The following is a 25895-nucleotide window of genomic DNA, read 5'->3' as shown; positions in this document are numbered from 1 at the left end:
ATCCACTTTTGGCATCCCTTTTTTGAACTTCAAATTTGTTCTTGTCGACATCTCCAAAGTCTAGTTCAAATAATAGTCATGTACACAATGAGTGTCATAGTCTCTCCTGGACGCTGTCAGTACCAGTACATCTGGCAGTATGAAATACCCTTATTGTGGTTGCAGCTTAAAAAAGCAGAACCGCTCTTTGGTTCTCAAAGAATGTCAGGCTCTTGAATAACATCATCTCCACCCTCAGTGCCTGTGGACATATTTAGATTAAATTAATGAGAGTGTCAGGTTATTGTTTCAGTTGCTATGCCATGATAATGAGATGTTAAAGAGTTAAAGAATTTTCTTGGCTCCAGTGCAGTAACAGAATCAATGCAATAAAACCCCTAGTCATGTGGAGTTTTGATGGGGCATGCAGTGAGTCCCAACCTTTGAAAGGATCCAAACTCTAGCTGTTGAAGACGATGTGACTGTCACGATCCCCACACAAGAACACAGGACAGGTAGATCCAAAATGCAGTATGTTTATTTGAGGGGTAATCCAAATAGTAATCAGTCCAGGCAAGGGTCAAAACCAAAGAAACAAATCCAACATAAACAGACACAAAACAAACGGACAAGAGCAAGACTAAGAAGAGGCGTGATAACTACTAGGACTCTGTGACACATACTAAAACAGACAGGGTATAAATACACAGGGAAATGACAATGCTAATAGGGAATAGGCTAAGTGCAATGATTAATGACCAGTGACAGCTGAGTGCAATGATAAGACAGAGATCGTGGGGAATGTGGTTCAGGAAGTGATAGACACCGTGGGGAAGGAGGACATCTAGTGGTTACCCAGGGAACACAAACAAGACAATGTGACAATACCCCCCCTACGGAGCGGCTACCAGACGTTCCAAGACGAGACTGACAAAACAAGAGACCAGGAGGGAGGTGGACAGGTGGAGGCTCAGGGGGAGGGACGGAGGGCCAGGTAAAATGGGGAAAACAAAGACAAGAGGAACAAACACAAAAACAGCCAAGAGGAACAAAAAAAGCCACAACAACATCACAACAGGAGACCAGGGTGGGTCAGGGCGTTCAGGGACCAAGACAATGCCGACCGGGCAGGATTCCAGGGTGGAGCAGAAGACCACCATCTCCGTATGGTCAAGACAGAGGCCCACCCGGGCAAGCAGAGGATCACCACATCCATGTGGTCGAGACAGAAGCCCACCAGGGCGGAGCAGAAGACCCCCACATCCATGTGGTCGAGACAGAAGTCCACCAGGACGGTGCAGAAGACCACCACGTCCGTGTGGTCGAGACAGAAGCCCACCAGGACGGTGCAGAAGACCACCACGTCCGTGTGGTCGAGACAGAAGCCCACCAGGGCTGCGCAGAAGACTACCACATCTGCGCGGTCGAGACAAGCCCACCAGGGCGGAGCAGAAGACCACCACAGTGGGATCGAATTGACAGGAGAGCAAGTCTGAAACAGAGAACATGAACAAGTTAAGGGTAGCCTCCGTGGCCACGACAGGATCAGTCGAGCGCTCAGAGAGTTCGGCTGAGACGTGACGAGATTGTGGAGAGGCGAGGAGAGACTAGTTCAGCCGATATGAGGAGAGGCTTTAGTAGTTAAGCAGACACTTAGAGAGGCTCTGGTAGTTCAGCAGAGATGTGGAGAGATTTCTGGTATTCCAGAAGATCAATGCTGACTTGACTCTGCTCATGAAGATCATTGGTGGTCTTACTCTGCTCATTAAGATCATTGGTGACTTGCATTTGTTCATGAAGATCATTGGTGAGTTGCATTTGTCCATGAAGATCATTGGTGAGTTGCATTTGTCCATGAAGATCATTGGTGAGTTGCATTTGTTCATGAAGATCATTGGTGACTTGCATTTGTTCATGAAGATCATTGGTGACTTGACCTTGCCCATGAAGATCAATGGTGACTTGACCTTGTTCATGAAGAATACTGGTGACTGGACTTTGCCCATGAAGATCATTGGTGACTTGGCTTGACTCCAGAGTGTCAACGGTTACTAGCCCTGACTCTGGAAGGTCAACGGTGACTAGCCCTGACTCTGGAAGGTCAACGGTGACTAGCTCTGACTCTGGAAGGTCAACGGTGACTAGCCCTGACTCTGGAAGGTCATCGGTGACAAGCCCTAACTCTGGAAGGTCATCGGTGACTAACCCCGACTCTGGAGGGTCCACGAGCACCTGGCTTGACTCTGGAGGGTCAACGAAAACCTGAATCGACTCTGGAGGGTCAACGGGAACCTGACTCGACTCTGGAGGGTCAACGGGAACCTGACTCGACTCTGGAGGGTCAGCTGTGGCTGTCATCCTGTGCAGTGGCTCTGGGTTGGCAGCCACCTTGTGCAGTGGCTCTGGGTTGGCGACCACCTTGTGCAGTGGCGCTGGAATGGCGGCCATCTTGTACTGTGGCGCTGGCTCAGCAGACATGACGTGAACCATCTCTGAATCAGCAGACGTGACGTGAACACTCCTGGGAATCTCTAGGATTTTAGTCAGCATAGAAAAATAATCCAAAAATGTTTCAGCGGCCAACTTGGGCAGTGGCACTGGGTTGGTGGCCATCTTGCATCGTGGCGCTGAGCTGGCGGCCATCTTGTGCAGTGGTGCTGGGCTGGTGGCCATCCTGGGCAGTGGCGCTGGCTCGGCAGACGTGCGCTTCCTCTCCCTTCTCCATCCACCATGGTGAGACGGCGGCTCCGATCCGTCCCACACGAGACCCGGGTCGAAGGGGGGGCCATGGTGGAGAGCGATGCTGAACCTCCTCTCGACCACTCACTCCTCGGCGACCTCCCCTGGTCCCACGAAACACGACCAGTCGGGTTCCCTCAAACCGACTTTTTCTCTCCCGCTCGGTGGCTGGGGAAGAAACATAAACAGACATACCGCTGGATCTTGTGTGTGACGGAGTCCTTCTGTCACAATCCCCACACAAGAACACAGGACAGGTAGATCCATCTACAGCGATATCATTGACTTGATTGCAAATAAAAACAGACACTATTTCAACTGAACAGAGATGACATCACTGAATTCAATGATGAACTGCCTTTAATTATCAGTTTGCATTATTGAGACACTGTTTTCCAAATGAATGTTGTTCAGTGCTTTGACGCAATGTATTTTGTTTAAAGCACTATATAAATAAAGGTGATTGATTGATTGATCCAAAATGCAGTATGTTTATTTGAGGGTTAATCCAAATCGTAATCAGTCCATGCAGGGGTCAAAACCAAAGAAACAAATCCAACATAAACAGACACAAATAGCCCAAAACCAAATAACTCCCCCTATCCCTAATTTGGGATAAATAGATTAGAAGTGAGGAGTTGGGGTGAAGGAGGGAAGCCGAAAAACTGTCATGGGACAGGAGGTAGGAAGACTGGATATATAAATGCTTGTGTGCTAGTTAAGATGATTAGCTAAACAAGATGCACCTGTGCCAAATTGGATGATTATCTGATCGTGCTCCTCCCAAACTTTGTTAATAAAACCACATTAGATATAAAAAGACAGGAAAATAATCATCTTCTGTGTTGAGAAATATTGAGTTATATGTGAACCTGTTTGCACATAAATTAAGCAAGAGATCCACCAAATTATTAAAATAATTACTGTATTTTTACTACTTCATGAAGCGTAATACCATACTCATATATTTTTTTCTGTTTTTTAAATGCTTAAATGTCAAAATTCCATCAGAAATCATTAACAATTAAAAATAAAATACCCTTTGAAATCATAAACTTTTAAATTCCCTTTTTTTATAATTACTACGCTGAACTCTGAACACTGAACACTCGTAGCAGTGAATGAAGAGGTATTATATTGATCATTATATTGACATTGTATGGAATACTCCTGTTTTCTAGAGAGTGCCCCCCTTATGGATGGAATATTATTTGTTTTTGAAAAGATATGAGGTGTTTTTGTACATCTGCCTCCAGTTTTTGACACACTGTGTTTGCTCACTGAACAGAAATATATGGCACTATCATCTGGCTGTGCATTCTTCACAGAGATCCACTCTCAGGAACACATTAATGTGCTTTTCAGATTAACCCCATAGTTCTTTCATTGAACACAATGAGGCGCAAACTTTCTCTTTTTCTCCGCTGGTACCAGTACATCTGACTGTTGTCAACACCCTTATTGTGCATGCAGTTTATCTGGACAGAATTCCCCTGGAGTGACCGGAGAATGCCAGGCTGATAAACATTATCTCCACCTGAAGCACCTGCAGAGAAACGATCACAATTAATAAACATTTCTGTATCAACACAGCAAAGGTATACTTTTTAATTATTTTATCATGGTAAGATCTGGATGAATTACAAAGTGACAGGATTAGTAGAACAACGATCATGTTAAATGGTGCCTGGAAGTACACTGGATCATGGTTTTGAGAGATGATTCAAATTCTACTTCTCAATACAGGAGCTGACACATTTATAGAATCACATTGCCCCCTGTTGATCACTGTTACTGTAATTGTGTATGGCAGCTGTTTTTGTTCAACTCTTACCAAACTTCACAGCACTGTGTGTTTACTGACTGCGCAGAAATAGACGGCACTATCATCTGACTCCACATTGTTCACAGTCAGAGATCCCTTCTCTGGAACAGTTTTAATGACTGGAAATTTCTTTGGATCAGAATCACCATAGTCATGTTCAGTGCTCAAAGAGCTTGTGAACACAATTAGAGTCATAGTTTGTCCTGGGTGCTGTCGATACCAGTACATCTGGACAAATGTTGAACCCTTTTTATGTGTGCAGTTCATCTGAGCAGAACTCCCTTTTACTGCCAATAAAACACTTGGAACTTGTGAAACATCACTGTTACCTGCAACTGAGCATAAAAAATATATAAGCAACTTTAAAAGGTTATTCTATTATGTTTTAATAAAGATAGTTTGAATACCTTGACCGTAGTGTAGTGTCAGAATCAGCAGAATCATATTCCTCATCATGACATGTAGAGGCTGGCTGGATCAAATTATAATCTTCTATGATGATTCAAATTTTAGATGCATGCTAATACAGGATGTGACATCATGATGATTTCAGGGTGGAGCAAAATTCTGGATTTAAGAAAGAAGTTTCTGAGTTGGGATGTGAATTGAACTGACCACATGCCACAAGATAATAATCAACACTTTAAGCAAGACTCACAGACCTACAGGTGTTGTAGTATTGGCACTGAATCAAAACCCACAGGTGTGGAGAGGAACATGAACAAATACGCTTTTTAAAGTAAGCCATTTAAAAGAGGTTTTGTATCAGACAGAGGTGATTCTGAGCACTGTGTAATATGCTGCACAGAAATACACTGCACTGTCAGTCAGCGTGAGGGTGTTGATAATTAGGTTACCCCCTAAAGCATCAAGTATTATTTATGAGCTGAGCACTGCTTTGTTTACAGCTGTTACCAGGGAAGACACTTTATTTCTGGTTCCAAAAGCACACCCTACTGGCATTGTGGATTCAATAATCCAGTCTGCAGTTTTTGTTCAGACCAATGTAAAAATTCACCCAAATAAGACCATTTTAAATAATTTAATAATTTATACTTCTGATGGCTTTTCTTAAAAATTAGTTTAAAGGTTTAATTGTGAGGTTTATCCCTTTAAAATATATTTAGTTTTTTGTTCAAACTTGTATAACAATGTTAAATTAATTGCTATTTTGTGGTCTACAACATGAAATAATAAAAGTGTCTGCTAAATGATTCAATTTAAATGTGAATGCAAGAATCCCATTATAAAATGTACATAAAAAATGTAGAATCATTGGACACAACAATTTGGAATCATTGTGCAGCAGCAAGCATCACGACTAAAAAGGACCTCAAGGTTGATCCAGGTAAATGTGTGCAAATGTATAAGGCCCCATTCCTATATTTGCCTGGGGCCACCTATTCACTAAATCTGCCCTTGCAAGTATGTACAATTGCAAAAGAACACATTTACATTATTTTTTAATTTAAATATATATATATATTTTTATAATTATTATTTATTAGTCTCTCTTTTTTTAAAGTTCTGCTGCTGTTACCTGGATGGGATGAATTTAAAATTTGCTTAAATTAGAACAACATTATTGTGAAATTATTTGTTCCATTTTTATCTAAATAAATGTCCACTTATTAAACTGTTTTAAATGCCAGATAGTATATGATAAATATGCTGATTCTTTATTTTTAGATTTCTGAATCATATAAATGATAAATTAATAAATATTGCCCAACATTAAATATAATCTATTAATTAATCAGTCTAATAATGTCTTAGTTAGAACATAATAATTATGTCTACCATGCTCTGATAATGTATGGAATATTATACTGAAAGACTATCTAAATTTTAATAAAACAATAGGCCGATAACTTTAGAAGCACGGATGTGTCTGTCATTAAACAGTGCTAAAATGTATGATATTACAGTTCTAATCATGCTGAATCGAAGAATGCAGCAGACTGAGTGTCCTGTGAGACTGAAACATTCAGTTTTACTGTGTTAATAGACAGCATGCTATAGATGCTGTCTATAAATAATAATCTGTCTTTATTATTTACAAACTTTGTATACATATTAACATTATTACTAAATATGAATCAGTTTAAATCAGCTGGACTGTTTTGATATGCAGCATATTGGATGTACAGTACCAGACTGCTATATAGAGGTTAAACAAAACTTGGATGCATCTGATTTCAGGAGAAACATTTAATGAAGTTTGTATGTGAATTCTTCCACAATACAATTTTTGTTGTTTTGACATGTTTCAATCTACCAGACTGCCACCTGTTGACTAATGCTGTCCTTGTCTTTTTCTGCACAGAATGTTTTTGTACAGCCCTCTCCAGCCTTTGACACACTGTGTTCACTCACTGCACAGAAATATATGGCTCTGTCATCTGGATCTAGATCTTTCACTTTCAAAGATCCACTTTCGGCATCATTATTTTCTTTAAATTTGTTCCTGTCAACATCTCCAAAGTCTAGTTCAAATAACAGTCATGTACACAATGAGTGTCATAGTCTCTCCTGGACGCTGTCAGTACCAGTACATCTGGCAGTATGAAATACCCTTATTGTGGTTGCAGCTCAAAGAAGCAGAACAGTTCTTTGGTTCTCAAAGAATGTCAGGCTCTTGAATAACATCACATCTCCACCCTCAGTGCCTGTGAAAAGAAAAAAATCTATTAAATTAATGAGAGTGCCAGGTTATTGTTTCAGTTACTATGCCATGATGAGATGTTAAAGAGTTTGACTTACCTTGGCTCTAGTGCAGTAACAGAATCAATGCAATAAACCCCTAGTCATGTGGAGTTTTGATGGGGCATGCAGTGAGTCCCAACCTTTGAAAGGATCCAAACTCTAGCTGTTGAAGACGATGTGACATCATGGGTTGTAACCGTAATGAACCAAACCACCTGAACATATAATATGCTCCGAATATTAATAAAAATAAATAGACAAATAAATAATTAAAATACAAATATATGATTCTCAGAATGATTGAGAATTTATAATATGGGGAATCAAATGAATCCCTTTTGATATTATTAAACCTTATGAATAAATCCCACCTCACTTAAAAAAATCTTCTACAACAGGAATTTTGTTTTATTAGGCCTAATTGTACAGAAGAATTGTCTGAAAGATACATAGTGGTGTAGCATTGTTGTTCTTAGCGTTGTTCTAACCTTCAATATGATGTAATAGATCATTCAGTACAGCTTCTTGTATTTAGGTTCTAAAATGTGATTTTTTTTTTTTTTTTTTTTTTTCTTATTCCTTATGATAGATATAAATAGTTGATTGTACTTTTACACCAAGAAGCATTTCTGTTACACATTTAAATGTATTATCTTAAACCAGTTATTGGTAAATGTTTGCAGGAAATAAAACCACCTCCATCTGGAGGTGAAACACGTTCAAGTATTTAAAACAACTTGGTTTTATTTTCTGTGGTAATGGTAACTGAAAGCATGCCAGAGACGCTGTCTACAGACAATAACTTGTATTTAACCCTTAATATGAATCATTTTGATTCAGTTGACAGTTCTGTAGTATATTGTTTGTACCAGACTGCCACCTGTTGACTAATGCTGTCCTTTTCATAAACAGAATGCTTTATACCATTTTATACATACATTGACATACAGTACTGTTGACTCACTGAATACCTACTTTCAGGAGCACTTTAATGAGCTTCAAATTTGTTTATATCAGCATCTCTGGATCTTCATCATCAGGACAGGAGTGATCACTGTGAGTCTGCTGTCTCTTGTATAGTCTAGCTGCAAAGTTGCCCACTTTCAGAGTCCTCTATTTATGTCTGTCCTCATTCTGAATCCTATATGCACACAAGTATAGGCCCTATGTGTTTTTTTCCTTACTAAAGTTATTTCAGTGCTTTACTCCATAAACTAATGTACATGTGAATATGTAACATTGAATGAGTGCAATGATCTCCACCTTGGTTTTGAACACAATATAATATCTGATACACATCAGATATTATATATGGTGCACTATATAAGAATAATGGCTGTATTGCTCAGAGATGCAAGAGTTGATGCTTTGACTATTTTTGGTATAGGCCGATTATATAATTAAAAATTATTATTTTACACAACTGGAATTTAAATATTTCTGTAGGGATATTAAAAAAAATAATCTGAGGAATTTTGTGATTGGTGAACAACTAGGAATTAGTCAGGAGGAGGAGAACAGTTTTGGTCGTAATTAAAATTCTAATTCAAAAAGTCTGCCTTGTTTAGTTTTAATTGTAAACATGAGTGTCAGCATTTCTCAAGAAATTAATTTAGTACTTTAATATTCTGTATTCAAAACACAAGACAACAGAAAACATTTCAGTTCAATGATCCTGCTTTATTATAATTATATCCAGACTGAATCTACAGTTTGGAGTCAGCGTGGATGGCAATGAAAGGATCCTCGTCGGTGTTGCTGATGCTGAAGGTGGCGCCTCCATCAGATCCCACAGACACCTGTTTTCCTGTGCAACTGCCCCCACTCTTATCTCCAGAGATCACGTCACAGTATGTACCCATGGGCAGACCAGTGTTCAGCGTCACATTCAGAGCCCTGGGACATTCATTAAATACAGTTATGAAGTGGTTATCAGCCAATTTGGATAATAACATTCATTATTCAGTGTTGCAAGTTTCTCACCAATCATCATTGTTGATGACAATGAATCCTTTGCTGCCACGGCTGAAGGCGATCTGATTATTACCATTGTCCCACCAGTTGGAGAGGGGCTGGCCATTGACCACATTACGGAAAATCACCATATTCCTGGGGCGAGGAATTCAGTATTAGGAGAATTGTTTTTAGTATCAAATTCAGAAGGACTAAAACTCACCCACCTGATCTGGCGCCATCTGTGCTCACATACCCAGTTGTCCCCACAGGTAGAGTCTGGGTTGATGGGGACTGGCTTAGTGGATCCATCAGAAAAGCTGGGAGGGCCCATCCAGTCATTCTCATCCTGTGCCATGTGTCAACGTGTAATGAAAGAAATCGGATGATCTCATGAGGAGTTAAGAATTCTATTTATCTGTGTAGTGATAATACTAAAGGTTTTTGGGAAATTTGGAGAGCACTACTACCTTTCCATTCACAATTTTACGATCCCAGCGGTAGCTAGACATGACTCTGGTCACACCGTATGGATGAGCCAACATGAGCCCCGTGGCGATCTTATAAAGCCTGCAAAATGCAATGTTAAATTTCTTGGAGAAAAGCAACTGACAGTTTAACCAGTGAATCAGTACACACTCTGTTTTAGTTTAAAAGACTGCCTTAACTATTTTACCTTGAGTCCCAGAACGTCAGAACAGAAGCACCACCAGCGCCGTGTCCTCTCTGATTATCATGATTGTCCACAAACACCAAGCCTCTATCAGAAGGCATGAAACCCCAGCCCTCTCCCCAGTTCCTGAGACAAAACACTCTTCTGATAATGCTTGGAAACTTCACTGAGCATGATTCTAAGAATAAGTAACATGTTAATGATATATTTGATCTACGTATTATATACTACTACATACTTGAGATAGCTTAGCTTCTCTCCATCCCATTTACGAACCACTGTACCCAGTTTCGCACTGTGCTTGAATTCTGTCACTCTCGCAAGCCCATAATACTCACTGGCTTTAATGGGCTCCCCACCCAGGTCAATAACCTATAAAAAGTTGTGTTAATGCATTATTAAACATTCACAAGAAAGCTAAGTTGATGGGATAAATAAGGAATTGAAATACCTCTTGATAAATGAAGGGCTTGGTGCCAGATGGAAACCATTTCGTATTGAGGGTCTTAAGTCTGCCGTAGACATTAGTAAGGTCACCAGGCCACATGTGCTTACAAGCATCGACCCTGAATCCAGCCACACCCAGGTCAATCAGTTTGTTCAGATATTCAGCCAGTTTTCCTCTAACATAGTCCTTCTCCAGGGCCAAATCCAAGAGATCTTCCAAGCGACAGTCCCTGACCTGTGCAAGATGCATAAACTTAGATTAAAATGTTCCTTTATATGAACATAAAAGTTTTTGGTATACTTTTTATACTGTTTATTGTAGGATAAGAACATGGAAAATAAACCTGGTAAATGTCAAGGTAGTTTTCAATGTGCCCACTTCCAGTTTTACATTTGGCATCATTGAAGTCCAAATAAGAGTAGGGAACAGAGGGGAAGTCCTCCTTGTTGCCATTGAACTTTGAGCCACAGCTGGAAGGAGTGCCCTCTCCGTGAATTGATTTACACATGTGATTGATGACAACATCCACATAAATGTTCACCTACAGCACACAAAGCTCTTTAATGCAATGCTTACACTGCTACTACAACTTTTTTGTGCGTGTCATCTGTCTGTCATTAGGTGCAATGCTATGAGCCTTAGTTTTGTATTACCCCAACATTGTTACAGCGTGCGATCATGTCCTTCAGCTCTTCCTCTGTTCCTGATCTGGAGCACAAGTTGTAGCCAATCGGCTGATACCTCTGCCACCAAGGATGCCAAGGATTGGACAGTTTGACATGCTCACTTGCAGGAGAGATCTGTTAGAACCATTTTAACAAACAAATAAATAAATAAATAATCAAAAAATGTTCAAAAGACATTTGTTCTTATTCATTTAATAATTTTACCTGCCTCAGGGGCCATGAAAATCATTGTAAACATACCTGAACTCCTCCGTAGCCATTTGGTGCCAGGTATCGTTCACATTCTTGAGCTATATCTGCCCAACGCCACTCAAACAGATGAACTATGGAAGTCCTACCATTTTTCATGTTTGGGTTGTGCTGGGCCAAACCCAACCCAAAGAGCGCCACCAGAATCAGGATCTTCATTGTGCCTTAGGACAGGAGGAAACGTGTAGGTGAGTGATCTCCGTGATTTTATTTATACAGCAGCCTAGAGCAACATTCTCCAATAGAAAACACCAGAAAATATGCTTGCTGGAAAATAAATAAGCCTGCAGGGGTATCGTTATCAGTTCTTGAGATAACACAGATGTAAAGTATTGCGCTCTTCCCACAGTGCATCTTCTAAATGCAAAAGTCTTTTTTTTTTCTTTTTTTTTTTTGTTTAATATACAAAGTATCAATTAAATACTTGAAATTAAATATACAGTCCTGGTATAAAGAAGTAATGTGCAGCCATTTGATGCATGAGCCAGATTACTAATAGACTTTCTCCATTTGTTGATTATTTATATGGTAAAATAGATGTAAAATAGCTTAATAATGGTTTGAATGAAGTAAAGACTTTAATTGGGCAGTACATTTTCTGCAAGGTACTTTCTCAATGGAAAGTTCAAAGAACATCTGGGATACTGGAAGCAAATAGTTTTAAAAGGGGGACACTGGTTTAAGATGAATTCACACCAAAGATTCACAGCGAGATGAGCTGAAATTACTGACGCTGTTCACATTCATGGAAACATCAAAGCAAACGCTTCAAATCCATTTGTAGCAAAAGTGTTGATGTCAGAAACAGAATGGGGTACCGTTTAATATCAGCGATTCAACATTATGTTTAGACAGAGTTAGTATACTGATTATAATGGCCTATATTTGCTTTATGATGCCGATGTAGACGGTGTTAGTCCAGCCAATTTAAACCAGTGCCACTATCATTTTTATAACAAAATATTCCCTCTCTACATAAGTGTTTGTGTCAGTCAGATAGGGGCTTTCTGTTGCGCAGCTGTCATACTTCCCATGAAAGCAACTTAATGTTAGACGAATTATCAAAACTGATAGCACTAAACAAACTAGACATTTAAGATAAATCTTTCTGCTTCTTTTCTTAAACTTGTTTTGTGTTGGACTAATGTTTGCTTAAAACTGGTATATCTGTAGAGTGGAATGAGGGTCAATGACAGAGCAAACGGAAAAATCTAATTTAAAACACAAAGGGTGTAACAAAGCAGGAAAACAGGAAGAGTTTTTGTGTTCAACTTCCCACATCTCAATCAATCTCATGTTTCTGAAGTGGAAGGGTTTAAGGTTCAAATAGGGCAAAGGTTCTTTATGGAACCATTTAGACAAAAAGGTTCTTCTATGGCATCGTGAAGCACCTTTATTTTAAGATTGTAAATTATGGATGACTTCCGGTTATGGCGAGGTGCTGAGCGATTGCAACTTTTTGGCTCTGCTGCTAAATCGTAATTAATCCTACAATACCAACCAAATTTGTATTTAAGGTCACGCAAAGGTGGCAAAAAAGACAAGGAAAAGGCCAAAACCAAAGATGAATATTCCGAGGGTGAAAAAATTAGTGACCCCATGGCGGCTGCAGAAGACGGCCTTGATGAAGGAGATCACGAAGCAGTAACTTCGGGTGAAAATAACAACCAGGACATTATGAAGGCCAAAATGTCCTTAAAAAGTGGCCTTTACAAGAAAATTGAAAATTGAAATTTCTTTACAAGAAATTAAACTGCACCGTTGAACTTAGAAAAATTGCAAGAAACCTCAGGGACAGAAGGCTTCTTCACTGACACACAGAATGCTACAACGCAGATCAATAAATAGTTACGCAAACAATATGTGTTCGCAAGATCTACTGAGCAGCTTTGCTGTCTACTGCCAACACAGGAGCATCAAACAAACAGCGCTCCTATTTCAGCTCAACCACTGATTTCAACATAGTTCTAAGTAAGCAGCATATGCTTCGTGAACAACATGATAATCTAATAACTAAGTGTTGGGTAAAAAATCTAAAGGTTTAATCTATGCTTATCAGTATTTAATTAAGTATACTGACAGTTGACTTTTCTTTAAATCACTAAGCTTTTTATAGGTGAATTCTTCACCTGTGAGAATTGACATAATTGCGTGACTCTGAATTGTAAAAAGCATTTAAAGAACAAGTAGATACAAATTATAAACATGAAAATGAATTTTTGGAGAGCTCCATGAAGAAACACTCAAAATGGCAGTACAGTAATGGCATGTATGCAACACAGGTGCTAAACAACTACAAGTTTATTAATAAGGGATCTGTATACCGTATTTTTCCGGATATAAGTCGCACCTGAGTATAAGTCGCATCAGTCCAAAAATAAGTATACAAAAAATACATATTATTAAATAAATGCCACTAAAACAACAGTGAACAAAGTTAATTTATTGTGTCTGCAATCCGATGATTAAAATGATCAAATGTTTCCCTGACCTTAGAGAGTTGAATCTCCAGCAGAACATCAGGGTTTCTGCCCCATCCTCCTCCAGCATGGGTGTCTCTTCTCACCTGTTTTACAGGAGTCTGAGATGAAGAGCTGTGAGGAGTGCACCTACACACACAAACATGCTCTCTTAATACAGTTAATACAGTTCTCGTAAGAAGCATGAACCAGGAGTGGCCCAACTCCAAATCTGTTCCCTCGGCTGCTCGCTGGTGATGAGGACAGTGTACCACCACCAAAGTCTTTTCCTCCATAGAGGTGCCACACTACAGAGATCTCTTTGATCAGGTATCTGTTTTCCGGCACCGGGAAGTGAAGCGGACCCCTATTAGAGGCTGTCGGTCTCTTCCATAGCATCACTCATCAGATCCTGAAGAATCTGCTGCTCCAAAGGCCCCTGAGCTGGTAGGTGACTCGCTGCTTCAGTCTGGCAATCATTCAAAATCTTCGTTTTGAATTCACCCACAAAAAATGGCTAAAATGTGCTAATAACAACTATTAAAACATTGTCTGATAATCATTAGTCTGACTTTAAATATTAAAGGTGCTGTATGTAAGTTCTGACTCTACTAAAGCATATGAAACTACATAAGAAAATGCTACGTTAACATACTTGTTTATATGAAAAACAATGCTACAGTCAGTTATTCTCCTTTGAAAATGTGCTTTCTGGGTCGGAATGTCAGTCATTGTTTTGGTTTGTGAAACACACCCACTGACATTTTAACCAATTGTATTTCAGCATCACGGGCTGCCAGTTGGCGGAAAACACAGCTTATTTTATTTCATTTATCATCAAGTGCGCTTGTTCCTGCTGGTGTCCTCAATCTAGCAATTTGCATGTGCGTCAAGTCTGAAGAGGAGGGGCCGGGTGAAAAAAACCCTCTCCAATATTTTGCATGTGGACTGCAATACCTAGTTCAACCACTTGGTTTCAATCCTACACACAGCACCTTTAAGCATAACTGTATCTCTCATTGTCAATTATATTAAGAAATTCACAGAAAAATGCTTTTTAATCAAACTGACCTTCACCCTTTGTTTAGTGCTTCTGCGTTTAGCCTCCAGTCCAGAAGGGGGCAGTAGATCTCCATAGCTGGCTATGTACTGAATAAGGTTCATGAGAGCGGCACAGGAGTCTGCACAGGTGCGAATGTGAATAACATCACTTGAGCAAGGCAACTCAAACCTTGGCTCTGTCTAAAGAGACATAAATGTAGCAAGATAAATCATTTAGACATTCTTTGTCAAAGAGAAGACAACCTTTTGAAAGAAGACTTTCATACCATTTTGCCATCTTGTCCTGGTTTCACTGCTGTGATCCTCAATTCCAGAGTCCCCATATCAACCACCTGGACATAGTCTGAAGACACAAGAATAAGAAATTAAACAAGCATCCTGTAAACATTGGTTTACAGATTCTGAGACTGCACTGATGTGTATGACTCCTCACCTCGCGCCAGATTAACAGACACAGCATTGATCTTGTCAGACAGAAACAATGCAGCTTCATCTAAAATGATTCTGTATGAGAGAGAAGTAACAAGGATATGTTCGGTTACAGAAACAAAACAATCTATGGAACTTATTAAATTAAAGCTTTTACCTCAGACTGGAGGACGAATGATCTAAAGACACACTGTTAGAAATGCTGAAGGTCTCCACAGTCAGCAGAGATCTCACAGGTAAATACAAAGGCCTAGGTGGGAAAAAAAGTGTTTTTTAGATCCAAATGGTCTTATTAGCACAAATGCATGTATTAGAACAAATACATTATGTGCCTAGGGACTGAGGATTGAATACTAACAAACTAACATCTAATAACTAAAACAAGTTGTATTTATTTTAAACAAAGACTTTTTACAGCTAGGTTTACTATTTTGTAAATGAAAACCAAGTAGAAAAAAGAATTTGGAAACTTTTTGGTGAAGTTAGTTCTGAGCTTCATTTGTTTGCAGATACCACTTGAATGAATGCAATGAAATGCATCCATTGTGAAAGTCCAAATGTACCTCTTTAAATACTAAATAGATGTACAGGTTATGCTAGAATCTATCTAAATGTATCACCTGTAATCCAGGGAGCAGCTCCATAGATGCAGGTGGAGGTTGGACACAGATGATGGAGGCTCATTTGACACATTTAGAAAGTCAACTATCTACAGGAGAAACACAAGCAGTAATGTGTAACATATATAAATGAACTAGAAGTCAGCTGATTCAACAACTCTCATTTATCATTGAGATAAAAACCAACCCAAAGGTTCTTTTATTTCATGTGGTTTGCATGAGGTTTATTAATATATATTTTCTTACCTGGTCATACCATCCCAGACTGGAAGGCATGACTCTGTGCTCCAGTGTAACTCCCCTCATTCCAATGGCTATGAGAAACTCCTAAAAATAAAGGAAGATGTGTAAAATATACAGTTACAAGTTTAATTCTAGTGACTAAAGACTGATTACAAAGTTCTAAAGTCTAAAGACTGATTACAAAGTTATTACTGTCCCACCTTCTTCTCATCTCTGACATCCACTGTCAGCCATTTAACTAAAGGATGTTTCTCTGATCTATAAACGGTGTCAGGACTTCAGACTTAAAATTTAATTATTGATATTTGAATGAAAGCTGACAACAAAACATTAAACATCCATTCTATAGTATTCTGGAATTCTGGAAGTAAAAACTTACCTGAGATGATCATGTGGACAGGCTTCATCGAAGACAGTTCGTGACTGCAGGAAATTCCCAGCAGTGAGTTGATTTACAGACAGAATACGGAAAAACTCTGAAGCCATTGGTGCAAGATGGCTGCGCGAGGAGTCTGGAGGTGGGAGGGGGCAATATGGAGGACAGACAGGCAGAGACCTCCCACTGTGAGCCTGAGAACCAGCTCAGGCCTGGACTCATCACAGTGGCCTTTAGTTGGATGAGCTAGAGATCACACATAGGATAGAGTTATTATTTATTAAATATAGTCATAAGGGTCAACAATTACCATGAATCAAAGCTGATCATAAGAAATACATGTCTGTTGGAGCAACTTGTGTGTAAGCTGAGAATCTCTGGAAAGATGTGGCATCTCAAATGTTCTCCTTCGGTCTAGGAACATCCATGTACTCGTCCCACATGTCTAGGGAATGCGTCAAAAAAATGTTGCACTTGTAATATCATAATAAGCCAATGAATGCTGACATAACCAATCATTTAACACTAATTATGAAACATGGAGTTCAACGTTAAAGTAAGAGGTGGTGACCTACGGCTACATTTCCAGATCAGCGATTCAACAACAGAATGTAGAATTAAAATACATGTTGTGCTGAACTAACCTCTACTGGATACCGTTCTGGTGGTCTGACTTTCAAATAGGTCCTGGTCAGTGGCAACTATTATGGTGTCTTTCTTCAGGCAGTGGTTGAGCTCCATCTGGAGGCGAGACTCATCCTCCTGTTGCATGGGCCGACTCTTCCTATCCTTTCCTATAGCAGACCACTCCTGTCCGGCTGTTTATAACCAATTTAATATAAGCAATCGTCATATCCACTGGAACCTATTTATCGCCAAATGTATTTAATGAGGAAACCTTAAGGAAAAATCATATATAAATAAAATAAATTATCACCTGAGCTAGAGAAAACCTCAAACATGTCTTGTAGGAGGTGAACTTGTTGTGGTGAAAGCAGCATGATTAGATAATCAAACTGCCCATCAATATCCAGCTGTGAAAAGAGCAGTCATTACATTTTATAAAAAAAAAAAAAAGAAGAAATCATGCCTTTTTTTGTTGTGACAAATCCATTCAAAAATAAGTCATCCTACAATGTACTTGGACATACAAAAGATCAATTTAGATTTTCCACCAGCTTTGAACTGTTTCAATGTAGTGAGTGTGTACACTTTCTCCGTGTTAACTGCAGCCAGATATCCCAGTTTATTTTTTATTTATTTATTTTGTCAGAAAAGGTCAGACAGATAAAGCAAAACACATCAGTTTACGTTTTGTTAAAACTAAAGATTGAACTTTTGCATTTGTTCCCACATTTTGTCAGATTGACAGGAGTGTGTACCGAAGTTACAAGTGCATTATGAGTATGAAGTTAAAAGTGTATGAGAGCCAAACATACTGGAATACATTCACTAAAGGAATTATTATTTCAACAAAGGAAGCCAGGCTTATCTGTGCAATACATTTATAGAAAGAAATAATTAAAGCTACTGTATATTTGTAACTGTGTGGTACTGCACATGTACCCACCTTAGTTCCGCATGGCTTCATTTTGCTTCAGGACCACGGTCAGCTCCACTTTAACGCTAAAGCAGCCAATCTGCACTGGTTTAAACGGTTTACAGGAAGACACTTATCTTGACTCTTCTCAAAACTAACAGAGAGAACAGAGAAAAGATCAGTCACTGAAAGTCAACATCTGATTTAACAATCGGGCAATCAATCAGTCAGTCAAAAAATAATGAAATCTTACATTAAAGTGGTTTTACGGCTTACAGGAAGAGGTATACCTGTCTCAATAGTCTCTGCAAACTTTTCCAGACCCTCCAGAGGGTGCGAGCTCTCTCCCTGATCATCAGTGAGTCTTTGGCTTAGACACTCTTTGGCCAGCTGCATACTGCTGGTCATGAAGCTGGACCAGCACATGTGCTCCATGCCTGATGCTAAAATAAATTGAAAATAGATATAAACAACATTAAGTTCATCATCAAATGGAAAATCACCCCTTGTATTTTCTATCTAAAGAAAGAAACCATAATGATATTATTGTGAACAATTAATTTGTAATATATATGTTTGTACTTTTTAATTGAAATGTCATAATCAGATCTCCCCTTTCTTCAAAATGACTGCAAGCTCACATTCAGATCTCCCCCTACTGAATCATCAAACAATGGATGGATAAATAAAATAAAAAAACTCACATATTTTCAATATTTAATTTATTAAAATTCGTATAAAATTATTAGATAGAAAAATATATCACTAAACTTATTAAAAAATATTATAGAGCAAACATTTTAAATGAGAAAAAAAAAACACACACTGTACATTTTGTAGAATACACAGCACTGCAATTAAACATTTGTCAAAATTATGGCTTGCCATCTGAAAAAGAATTCTGATTTCAAAGATGCTTCCTACCCATTCGAGGTCTTGGCCTGAACACCATCTCCAAGCCCCTCACTTCCAGTGCGCATCTGTCCTGCAGCAGTGAGGCCCATGGCACAGTGAGAGATACGGCCTGGGTGAAGCCCTCGCTCACCTCGAATGAAGCATCCACAGACTCCAGGATCTCAGGGACTGAAGAAGCATGAAATATGTAATATGAAATATAATTATTACTTGAGGATAGGTTGAAAATACTATTAAGAAAACCACTCTCTTTTAAATCCGGTAATGAAATGTCAGATTCCATTAGTGAAAGAATCCGGTAAGACATCTTTAATCAAATATCAGTTTAATGATGTGTCCAGCTTGGTTGGGTGCATGCTAGTATGATTTTGGACTCAAAAAAGGGTCAATAACACAAAATGTACTGAACTTACCCATTTGTCCAGTGGCACTTGAGCAAGTGAGCCCATGCTTTGAAAGAGGTCCAGACTAAGCTGGTCCAAACTCAGCTTCTCCTGGAGGTAATTACCATGATATCGATGCAGCAGGTACCTGCAGGGCCGCTTCTTAATAGACTCCGAAAATGGCCATGGCATCTTGACCGTCTCTTGGGTTCAGTGTGTACTGAAACAAATGAGGACATTTAATGCATTAAATTCCACATATTCCCATCAGTGTTATTTTACTCAATCCAAGTAGCTGAGTCCTTAGCCAGCTCCAAGAAACAGCTAAAAACACATCTCTTCCTTGACACTCTAACACTGGCACTCTCTATTCTAGTTATTTTTTATCTTGTTTTCCTTTTTATCTATTTATTTAAAAAACTTGACCCTCTAACATTTGCCCCCTCGATTCTATTTTTATTCTATGACTTGTTTTCTTTTTATTTAAAAAAGGACCAAAGTTCGCTATTCTTTTTCTGTTCCATCTACTAGTTTTCTTTTTATTATAGAAAATGACACTCAAATACTAGCATACTCTATGTTTATAAAAATGACCTCTAACTCTAGTGTTCTCTATTCCTTTTCTATTTTTTCCTTTTCTATTCCTTTTTTATTTATTATATAAAAAACCTTGCTACAGGTACTGTGTTAGACTAATGAGACTTGTCACAGCACTTACATATTATTGCTCTTTGGTTGGTTCTGATTGCTTCTGTTGTCCTCTTTGCAAGTCGCTTTGAAAAAAAGTGTCTGCTAAATAACTAAATGTAAAATGTAAATGTAGTATTTGAAACATAAATATAGTTATTATAGATATTTTGAATTAGATTATATTTTAATTTAACTTAATTTTATTTTTTCATTTTTGTTTTTTACTTTGTCTATGAAATATTTCTTTTATTTATTAGATTTATTTAGTTTTAGTTATTTTTGTACTTAAATAAATAATGTTGCCTAGGCACCAAACTTAAATTACGTTTAGATATATATACAACTGATGTGGATGCCAGAACAAATCACATCTGCAAAACAAGTAATTCAACACAATGATGTGAAGGACTTATAGAGCCTGAGATTACTTTGGCAAACCCATCAATTCACAGCAAATGACATTAATGGCATTAACTCAGCTATTCAGTGTGTGCACTCTAGTGCAGGATCAGAAAGCCTGGTCATGATGAGGTCGTTTAAAATGACATGCAGTTGTGCTTATTTGTCTGACATGACTGCCGTTGCTGTCTGGCCCACATCTACATGTACTTAATAATGATGACCAACACTTTGTGCAGTTCCCTAAAGGTTGGTGAGTTTGTTTGGCTGCTAACAATGAAAAATCCCGGAGTCACACGAATCACAGCAGCCAAAAAGGGCTACAATTTAACCGTCTCAGCTGTAGTTATTTAAATTCAGAATGACAAAGGAAAATAACATACCTGTATTACAAAATAGCTGACTAACCGTTGTTATTTGGCTTAGGGTGAACTAGCATGCTGGCTAAACACAATCAATTATACCCAACTTCATTCAAGTTTTTCTGCTCTACTGATGCGTCGCTCGGTAATAACAGATATATTAAACTGAAGATGGGAGTCCTCCTGCAAATTATGAGTGGCTGTCGGCTGGTGTGAAAGCAGCATGACTGTTTGTCTTTATGATGATGTTTACAAACACGCTCGTGACTGCGCACTCGCTCACGCGCGGTGTGTTCACGAGCATCCGCTCTGCACAGCTGCTACACAGTCCTTCCACGCAGCTACAGGAGACTGTTATTTTCACTACAGACTGGAAGAATTTCTGATAAGAACAGGAAAATCGCTTTATTTATGGTAAGTAGTCTTAAATCGCATGCTGTGACTGATTTAGCTGATGATCTGAAGTAAAGTCTTATATTAGTCTATTTCTTTAAATCTGTGATCTAATTCGTTACACTGTATTTACACACAGCAAACTGATAACAACATGCCACAATATAATGTTATTATTTAAGGGGCTGAACTGACAAAATTATGCAATGTATTCTCCTTTGCTTATCAATTTTCATTTTATCAATAAATTCATTTGAATAAGCATTTGCCATTGTTTCATTGGCGAGTTTTCTGAAGTTTGGGAATAAATGTTTATGGCATCAAATCCATTCCCATTTTCAGAAGTAACACTTGTGGAGAAGCTGGAATATAGTTTAATGATATGATAACGATAAATAGTCAAATGTTAGAAAATAGCACGACGTTATGAAATGTAATGAAGTTCATAAACTGTGTTCAGTTCTTTGGACTGTAACTAAGCACTGTTGTTATTTGTGGAGAATGAAGAATGATCTAGAAGCCCCTCCTCCCCCAAACCTCGCGCATCCACCCGCACAGTTTTATCTACTAGCTTTGTATCCTCATATACAGCTAAATCACATATATAGACATTATTATAATTGCTATTATATTTTTTAAAATATGTTTCCCCAATAAAATCATAGATACTGTAACGTTTGTCGAGGCGGATACGCAGAATCTGCGCTGCGCAACAGCGGCGCTTAATTGACACACTTGAGTCCTAAGCCGGCATGAGCCGGAAGTGTTCTGGCGAACTATCCCCGGAGGAGGTTAGTAACTCATAAAATGATGATAATGCTACATATTAACCGTTTCAGACTGTATCATATAACATATAACCTTGTTGTTCATGTGGTCATACAATTATTCTGTTACTATGACCGGGAGCTTGTGCTATATGGAACCTTTGCGCTGCGAGAGCCTCTATCGTCAGCATTAGCTAACGCTTTACAAATTGCCTTTATGCAAATGACTTCACACAATACACATTTAAATGTGTGTTAAATGTTTGTTTCTAACCCCTTAAGTGTTATTCGTACTAAAAAAAATTATAAAGTAATGGTACTTCGTGTACTTCAGAGGTGCTAAGTAACGTGGTTTAAGAGTGCTCGTGCTCGCGCCCGCTCGAGATCTGAACCAGATCAGGCGGCGTCAGATGTTTGTGAACGCGCAGCTCTGATGTCTGATGATCGATGGCTGTTTCAGGGGATGGAGGTGGACTGTACGCCGGAGGAGCTGTCGAAGTGTTCGTATGAGGAGCGCTGTGTGGAGCTGGGGGAGGTGAAGGACATGCGGCTGGAGGCCGAGGCGGTGGTCAGTGATGTGCTCTTCGCGGTCACAGACATGCACGTCTCTCACAGTCTCTCCAGCGGACTGGATATGGCCTACATAAACCTGGAGACCAGAGAGGGAAAACGATACTGCTTGGAGCTCACCGAGGCAGGGTTAAGGGTGAGTGATGCCAAACATGTAAACAAGGCTTTCAAGACTGACAGTTTGATGTGTTCCTGGGGATGAGGATGAGGAGGGGTCCACTACTTTTGATCTACGAACCTTACCACCCCCCTGTTGGTCTTCAGTTATTTTATTTAACGTTTAGAGTGAAAAGTTTTAGTTTTGATTTCAAATCATATGATTTCTTCATATGAATGGTAGGAAATTTAGTGCGTGTGTGTTTCTATGCTTTTAACTCTGGTGGTCATTTTCTACCAAAATATGAAACTCTTGTGACTTTTGCACAGTCTATGGACTTATTTATATGGACGTGAGAAATCATTACAAAATGATATATGGTATTTAAAAAAAAATGTTACAGCTGGTCATATGTATTACCTATGGTGGTCAGTTAGGTAATATGGCATATCCAAAAATATATATATTTTTAAAAGTGGAGTGCAGTCCTCAAACCAGCTATATGTATGTGTGTGTGTGTGTGTATATATATATATATATATTAGTTAATATTATATTATATTATATTTCAATGTTGAAGATAATCTTTCTAACTTTCTGGTTGTCTTTGTTCATTTTAGACCAAATAATTTAATGTTTTTATATTTTATTTATTTACATTTCTCAGAATTGTAATAATTGGAAATAGTAAAATAATTGGAAATAGTAAAATGTGCGGACTATTTATAAATGGAGGGAAGGAAATAGTAAAACCTGCGAACAATTTAGCCTACTTTATGCCATGTGTGGGACTCCATAGAAAAGTTTAATAAAAAAAAAAAACATTGCTCAGTTTGAGTTAAAAAATGGTTGCCGTAGAAAATTAATGGGGAATACAAAACATACTAATATACAGAGCAACTTTTGTCAGTACCGTCTACAAATCACCCACAATTTGTTCAGAGATCACCATGAAAATAGCCTTAATGCTGGTATGACGTCAAAAGGTGAATAAATAAATCTAAAAAACAAGCCATAATGTAGTAGTTTTTGATATCCACATGGAAAACTTAAAAGGTAAACAATTATGTTTGGAAAATACTCAGAAAATAAGCAACTAGAGAATACGCAGCCCTATATTTATAGTTAAATTGATATGGCTGTTGAGATATCTAGTGGTCTGGATTTTAATCAGTTAACAGTTGTAAATCAGTGGTGCATAATAGAGGGGAATATTTTGTGGTTCAGTGAAATCCCCGTAAAATAAACAATATTAAAGACTAAATATTATTGAAACCTATAACATACAACATTAATTTCATTAACAAACACATCCATTTCTTTGGTCTGTTTTGGATCACAAGTGTGACCGGCTCTGTTTCTGTTCGTTGTCTTGTAGGTGGTGGGACACGGCTTCGATCAGGTGGATGAGGGCTTGAGCTCCCAGTATCATGAGACCGTTTACTCACTGCTGGACTCCCTCAGCCCCGGATACAGAGAAGCGTTTGGAAACGCTCTGCTACAGAGACTGGAGAGGCTCAAACAGAACGGACAGTGAGGGCTTCAGTATCATTCCCAATATCTTTGCTCGCTAACAGTTCATCCAAGTCCTGTGCCGCTCTCAGCTTCAAGCATCAGTGCTACCCTTTCCAGCTTTTAGTCTGTGATATGTTTTAACAGATCTTGGTGTTGATTTGACAAACCGACTTGCTTGTGATGTTTTAAAGTATTTTACTATTATTTGGAGAGGTATCATTGCTATGCCACAATGGGCCCAGGTGAATACTAAATTTTTTTTATTTAACATTTTGAAATAACCCTGAGAAATAGCAGTGCTGTTGTGAGGACTATGGGAACATTTTTGAACTGAAGTCTTTTGTGTTAACACACGATTTTGGATGAACTGGGTCCTGCCGAATAGAGCTCCATACTGTACTTCCATCAACCGTGCAGCATGGCTCTTTAAAGTATTAACATTTAAAACATATCCGATGCCTTACTACGTCCATTCACATGTCTAACAATTCAGTTTTCTTTTAATATCAGTTAAACCTGTCTACAAGATAGTTATTTAGAAATCCCGATACATTCAGTATCTTCCCTTCCTTTTGTTTGCTACAGATAATTTCCCTTTTTGATTGTGAAAACACATCTGCTTGCTTCATCTGTCGAAATCAGCAGAAACGATTGAAAAGCCAAAACATGGTGGTGATATCCACTTCCAGCCCCAAAGTATTTTATTTGTAATTTTTTTAAGAAAATGGAAACATTTGTCAGTTTCTTAAACCTTACTCAAGGGTAAAAACAGTGCATTTTAGCTCTGAAACAGAAGTGTTATGCCTTTTACTTTCAAAAGAGTTGAGCAAAATCTTCTTCACTGCAATTACATTACATTACATAGCAGCATGTTTGTATGAATGTCAATGCTCGACTTGTTGTTGTAAAGTAAAAGACATTTATTATGGTTAATGATAGTTCTATAGTGGCAACAGCTAGCATATCATGTTATATGTATTGTCCAATATTGGTGTTTTTAAAATATGGTTTTAAATGATTTTTGTTTGTTTTGTTTTTCCGGAAGAGAGATTGTATGTTGTGTAGAATGAGTCATTGATTGACTGGTCAAAACAAAATGCTTGATCTTGCACAGAATTGCACTAAATGAGATAAAGCAGCCGTTCTCTGACTTTGTTTGAAAGGGCTGCGTAAAAATATGCTACAAAGTTACATTCAGTTTGGAACAGAGTGAAGAGATTCATTTAAATAAATGCATACAGGAAGTGGTTGTATGATGGGTTTCTACCTCATGTTGGGTTTTTATTTTGACCTGTGAAATTGATGTGTATCCAGCTGGTTTGTGATGGTGATAATAGGGTCAAGTGAACAGAAGTGGTCCTCTGCTTTTAGTAAATTCCTGTGGAACAATATCCTCAATATCAGTCCCAAACAAACATCCTAATAATTTACAGAAGGGAAAACGAGAAAGAGGGGGTTTAAATGATGTACATGGCACAAAAAACTTCTGTACCTGAGGGAATGTTGCTTGCTTTTGTTTCCTTGTAATAAAAAGCACACATTCAAATGTTATTTTGGCTTCATGATTCAGTTTTTTAGCCAGTAAATCAGGTTGCAGGAGCATAAGAAATCATTTAAAGACAAAGGTGTCTTCTCTTACAGCTTGTTTGATCATCATAAATTCATGTATTACATGGTGAAGCACAACTGTACACACACACACACACACACACACGACAGGTGACCTCAAAATGAATATAAAAGTTGCTACCTGAGAGAACAAAACTGAAACAGGAATAAAAAATAAAAAAAGGACTGTTTCCTTTAAATGGACCAAT

General features: G+C 38.4%; 3 protein-coding genes across 5 annotated transcripts; 1 reads left to right on the top strand and 2 right to left on the bottom strand.

Annotated features, from left to right (window-relative positions):
• Nucleotides 1-8908: 8908 nt before the first annotated feature.
• On the bottom strand, nucleotides 8909-13980 carry LOC113117116 (pancreatic alpha-amylase-like). The gene is made up of 11 exons (XM_026285540.1): nucleotides 13750-13980; nucleotides 11250-11422; nucleotides 10977-11123; nucleotides 10667-10864; nucleotides 10327-10557; nucleotides 10114-10247; nucleotides 9879-10001; nucleotides 9673-9772; nucleotides 9430-9551; nucleotides 9233-9358; nucleotides 8909-9145 (listed from the first exon to the last, which is right to left on the bottom strand). The coding sequence occupies exons 2-11, from the start codon at nucleotides 11415-11417 to the stop codon at nucleotides 8956-8958; spliced, it is 1539 nt and encodes a 512-aa protein (XP_026141325.1). The 5' UTR covers nucleotides 11418-11422; nucleotides 13750-13980; the 3' UTR covers nucleotides 8909-8955.
• Nucleotides 13981-14049: 69 nt separating this feature from the next.
• Nucleotides 14050-21008, bottom strand: LOC113117117 (autophagy-related protein 2 homolog B-like). Of its 2 annotated transcripts, none has more exons than XM_026285541.1 (16): nucleotides 20758-21008; nucleotides 19316-19505; nucleotides 18912-19070; nucleotides 18278-18430; nucleotides 18018-18141; nucleotides 17385-17481; nucleotides 17092-17265; nucleotides 16787-16892; nucleotides 16451-16693; nucleotides 16075-16155; nucleotides 15829-15917; nucleotides 15366-15458; nucleotides 15213-15283; nucleotides 15046-15122; nucleotides 14789-14959; nucleotides 14050-14186 (listed from the first exon to the last, which is right to left on the bottom strand). In XM_026285541.1, exons 10-16 carry the CDS (start codon nucleotides 16132-16134, stop codon nucleotides 14088-14090), a joined length of 660 nt encoding a protein of 219 aa, XP_026141326.1. In that variant the 5' UTR covers nucleotides 16135-16155; nucleotides 16451-16693; nucleotides 16787-16892; nucleotides 17092-17265; nucleotides 17385-17481; nucleotides 18018-18141; nucleotides 18278-18430; nucleotides 18912-19070; nucleotides 19316-19505; nucleotides 20758-21008; the 3' UTR covers nucleotides 14050-14087. The 2 variants fall into 2 exon arrangements, with proteins under 2 accessions (XP_026141326.1, XP_026141327.1); XM_026285542.1 differs by lacking the exon at nucleotides 20758-21008 and adding an exon at nucleotides 20004-20025.
• A 4-nt stretch (nucleotides 21009-21012) lies between these two features.
• On the top strand, nucleotides 21013-25629 carry gskip (gsk3b interacting protein). Of its 2 annotated transcripts, XM_026285543.1 has the most exons (4): nucleotides 21013-21150; nucleotides 21795-21920; nucleotides 22357-22602; nucleotides 23942-25629. In XM_026285543.1, exons 2-4 carry the CDS (start codon nucleotides 21882-21884, stop codon nucleotides 24098-24100), a joined length of 444 nt encoding a protein of 147 aa, XP_026141328.1. In that variant the 5' UTR covers nucleotides 21013-21150; nucleotides 21795-21881; the 3' UTR covers nucleotides 24101-25629. The 2 variants fall into 2 exon arrangements, with proteins under 2 accessions (XP_026141328.1, XP_026141329.1); XM_026285544.1 differs by lacking the exon at nucleotides 21795-21920 and having other exon boundaries at nucleotides 21022-21150.
• Nucleotides 25630-25895: the final 266 nt, after the last annotated feature.

The sequence above is a fragment of the Carassius auratus genome, chromosome 17 (genome assembly GCF_003368295.1).
Source record: "Carassius auratus strain Wakin chromosome 17, ASM336829v1, whole genome shotgun sequence".
Taxonomy (NCBI): Eukaryota; Metazoa; Chordata; class Actinopteri; order Cypriniformes; family Cyprinidae; genus Carassius; species Carassius auratus.
Note: the sequence above shows the minus strand (reverse complement) of the source record. Positions and strands in the feature narration are given on the sequence as shown.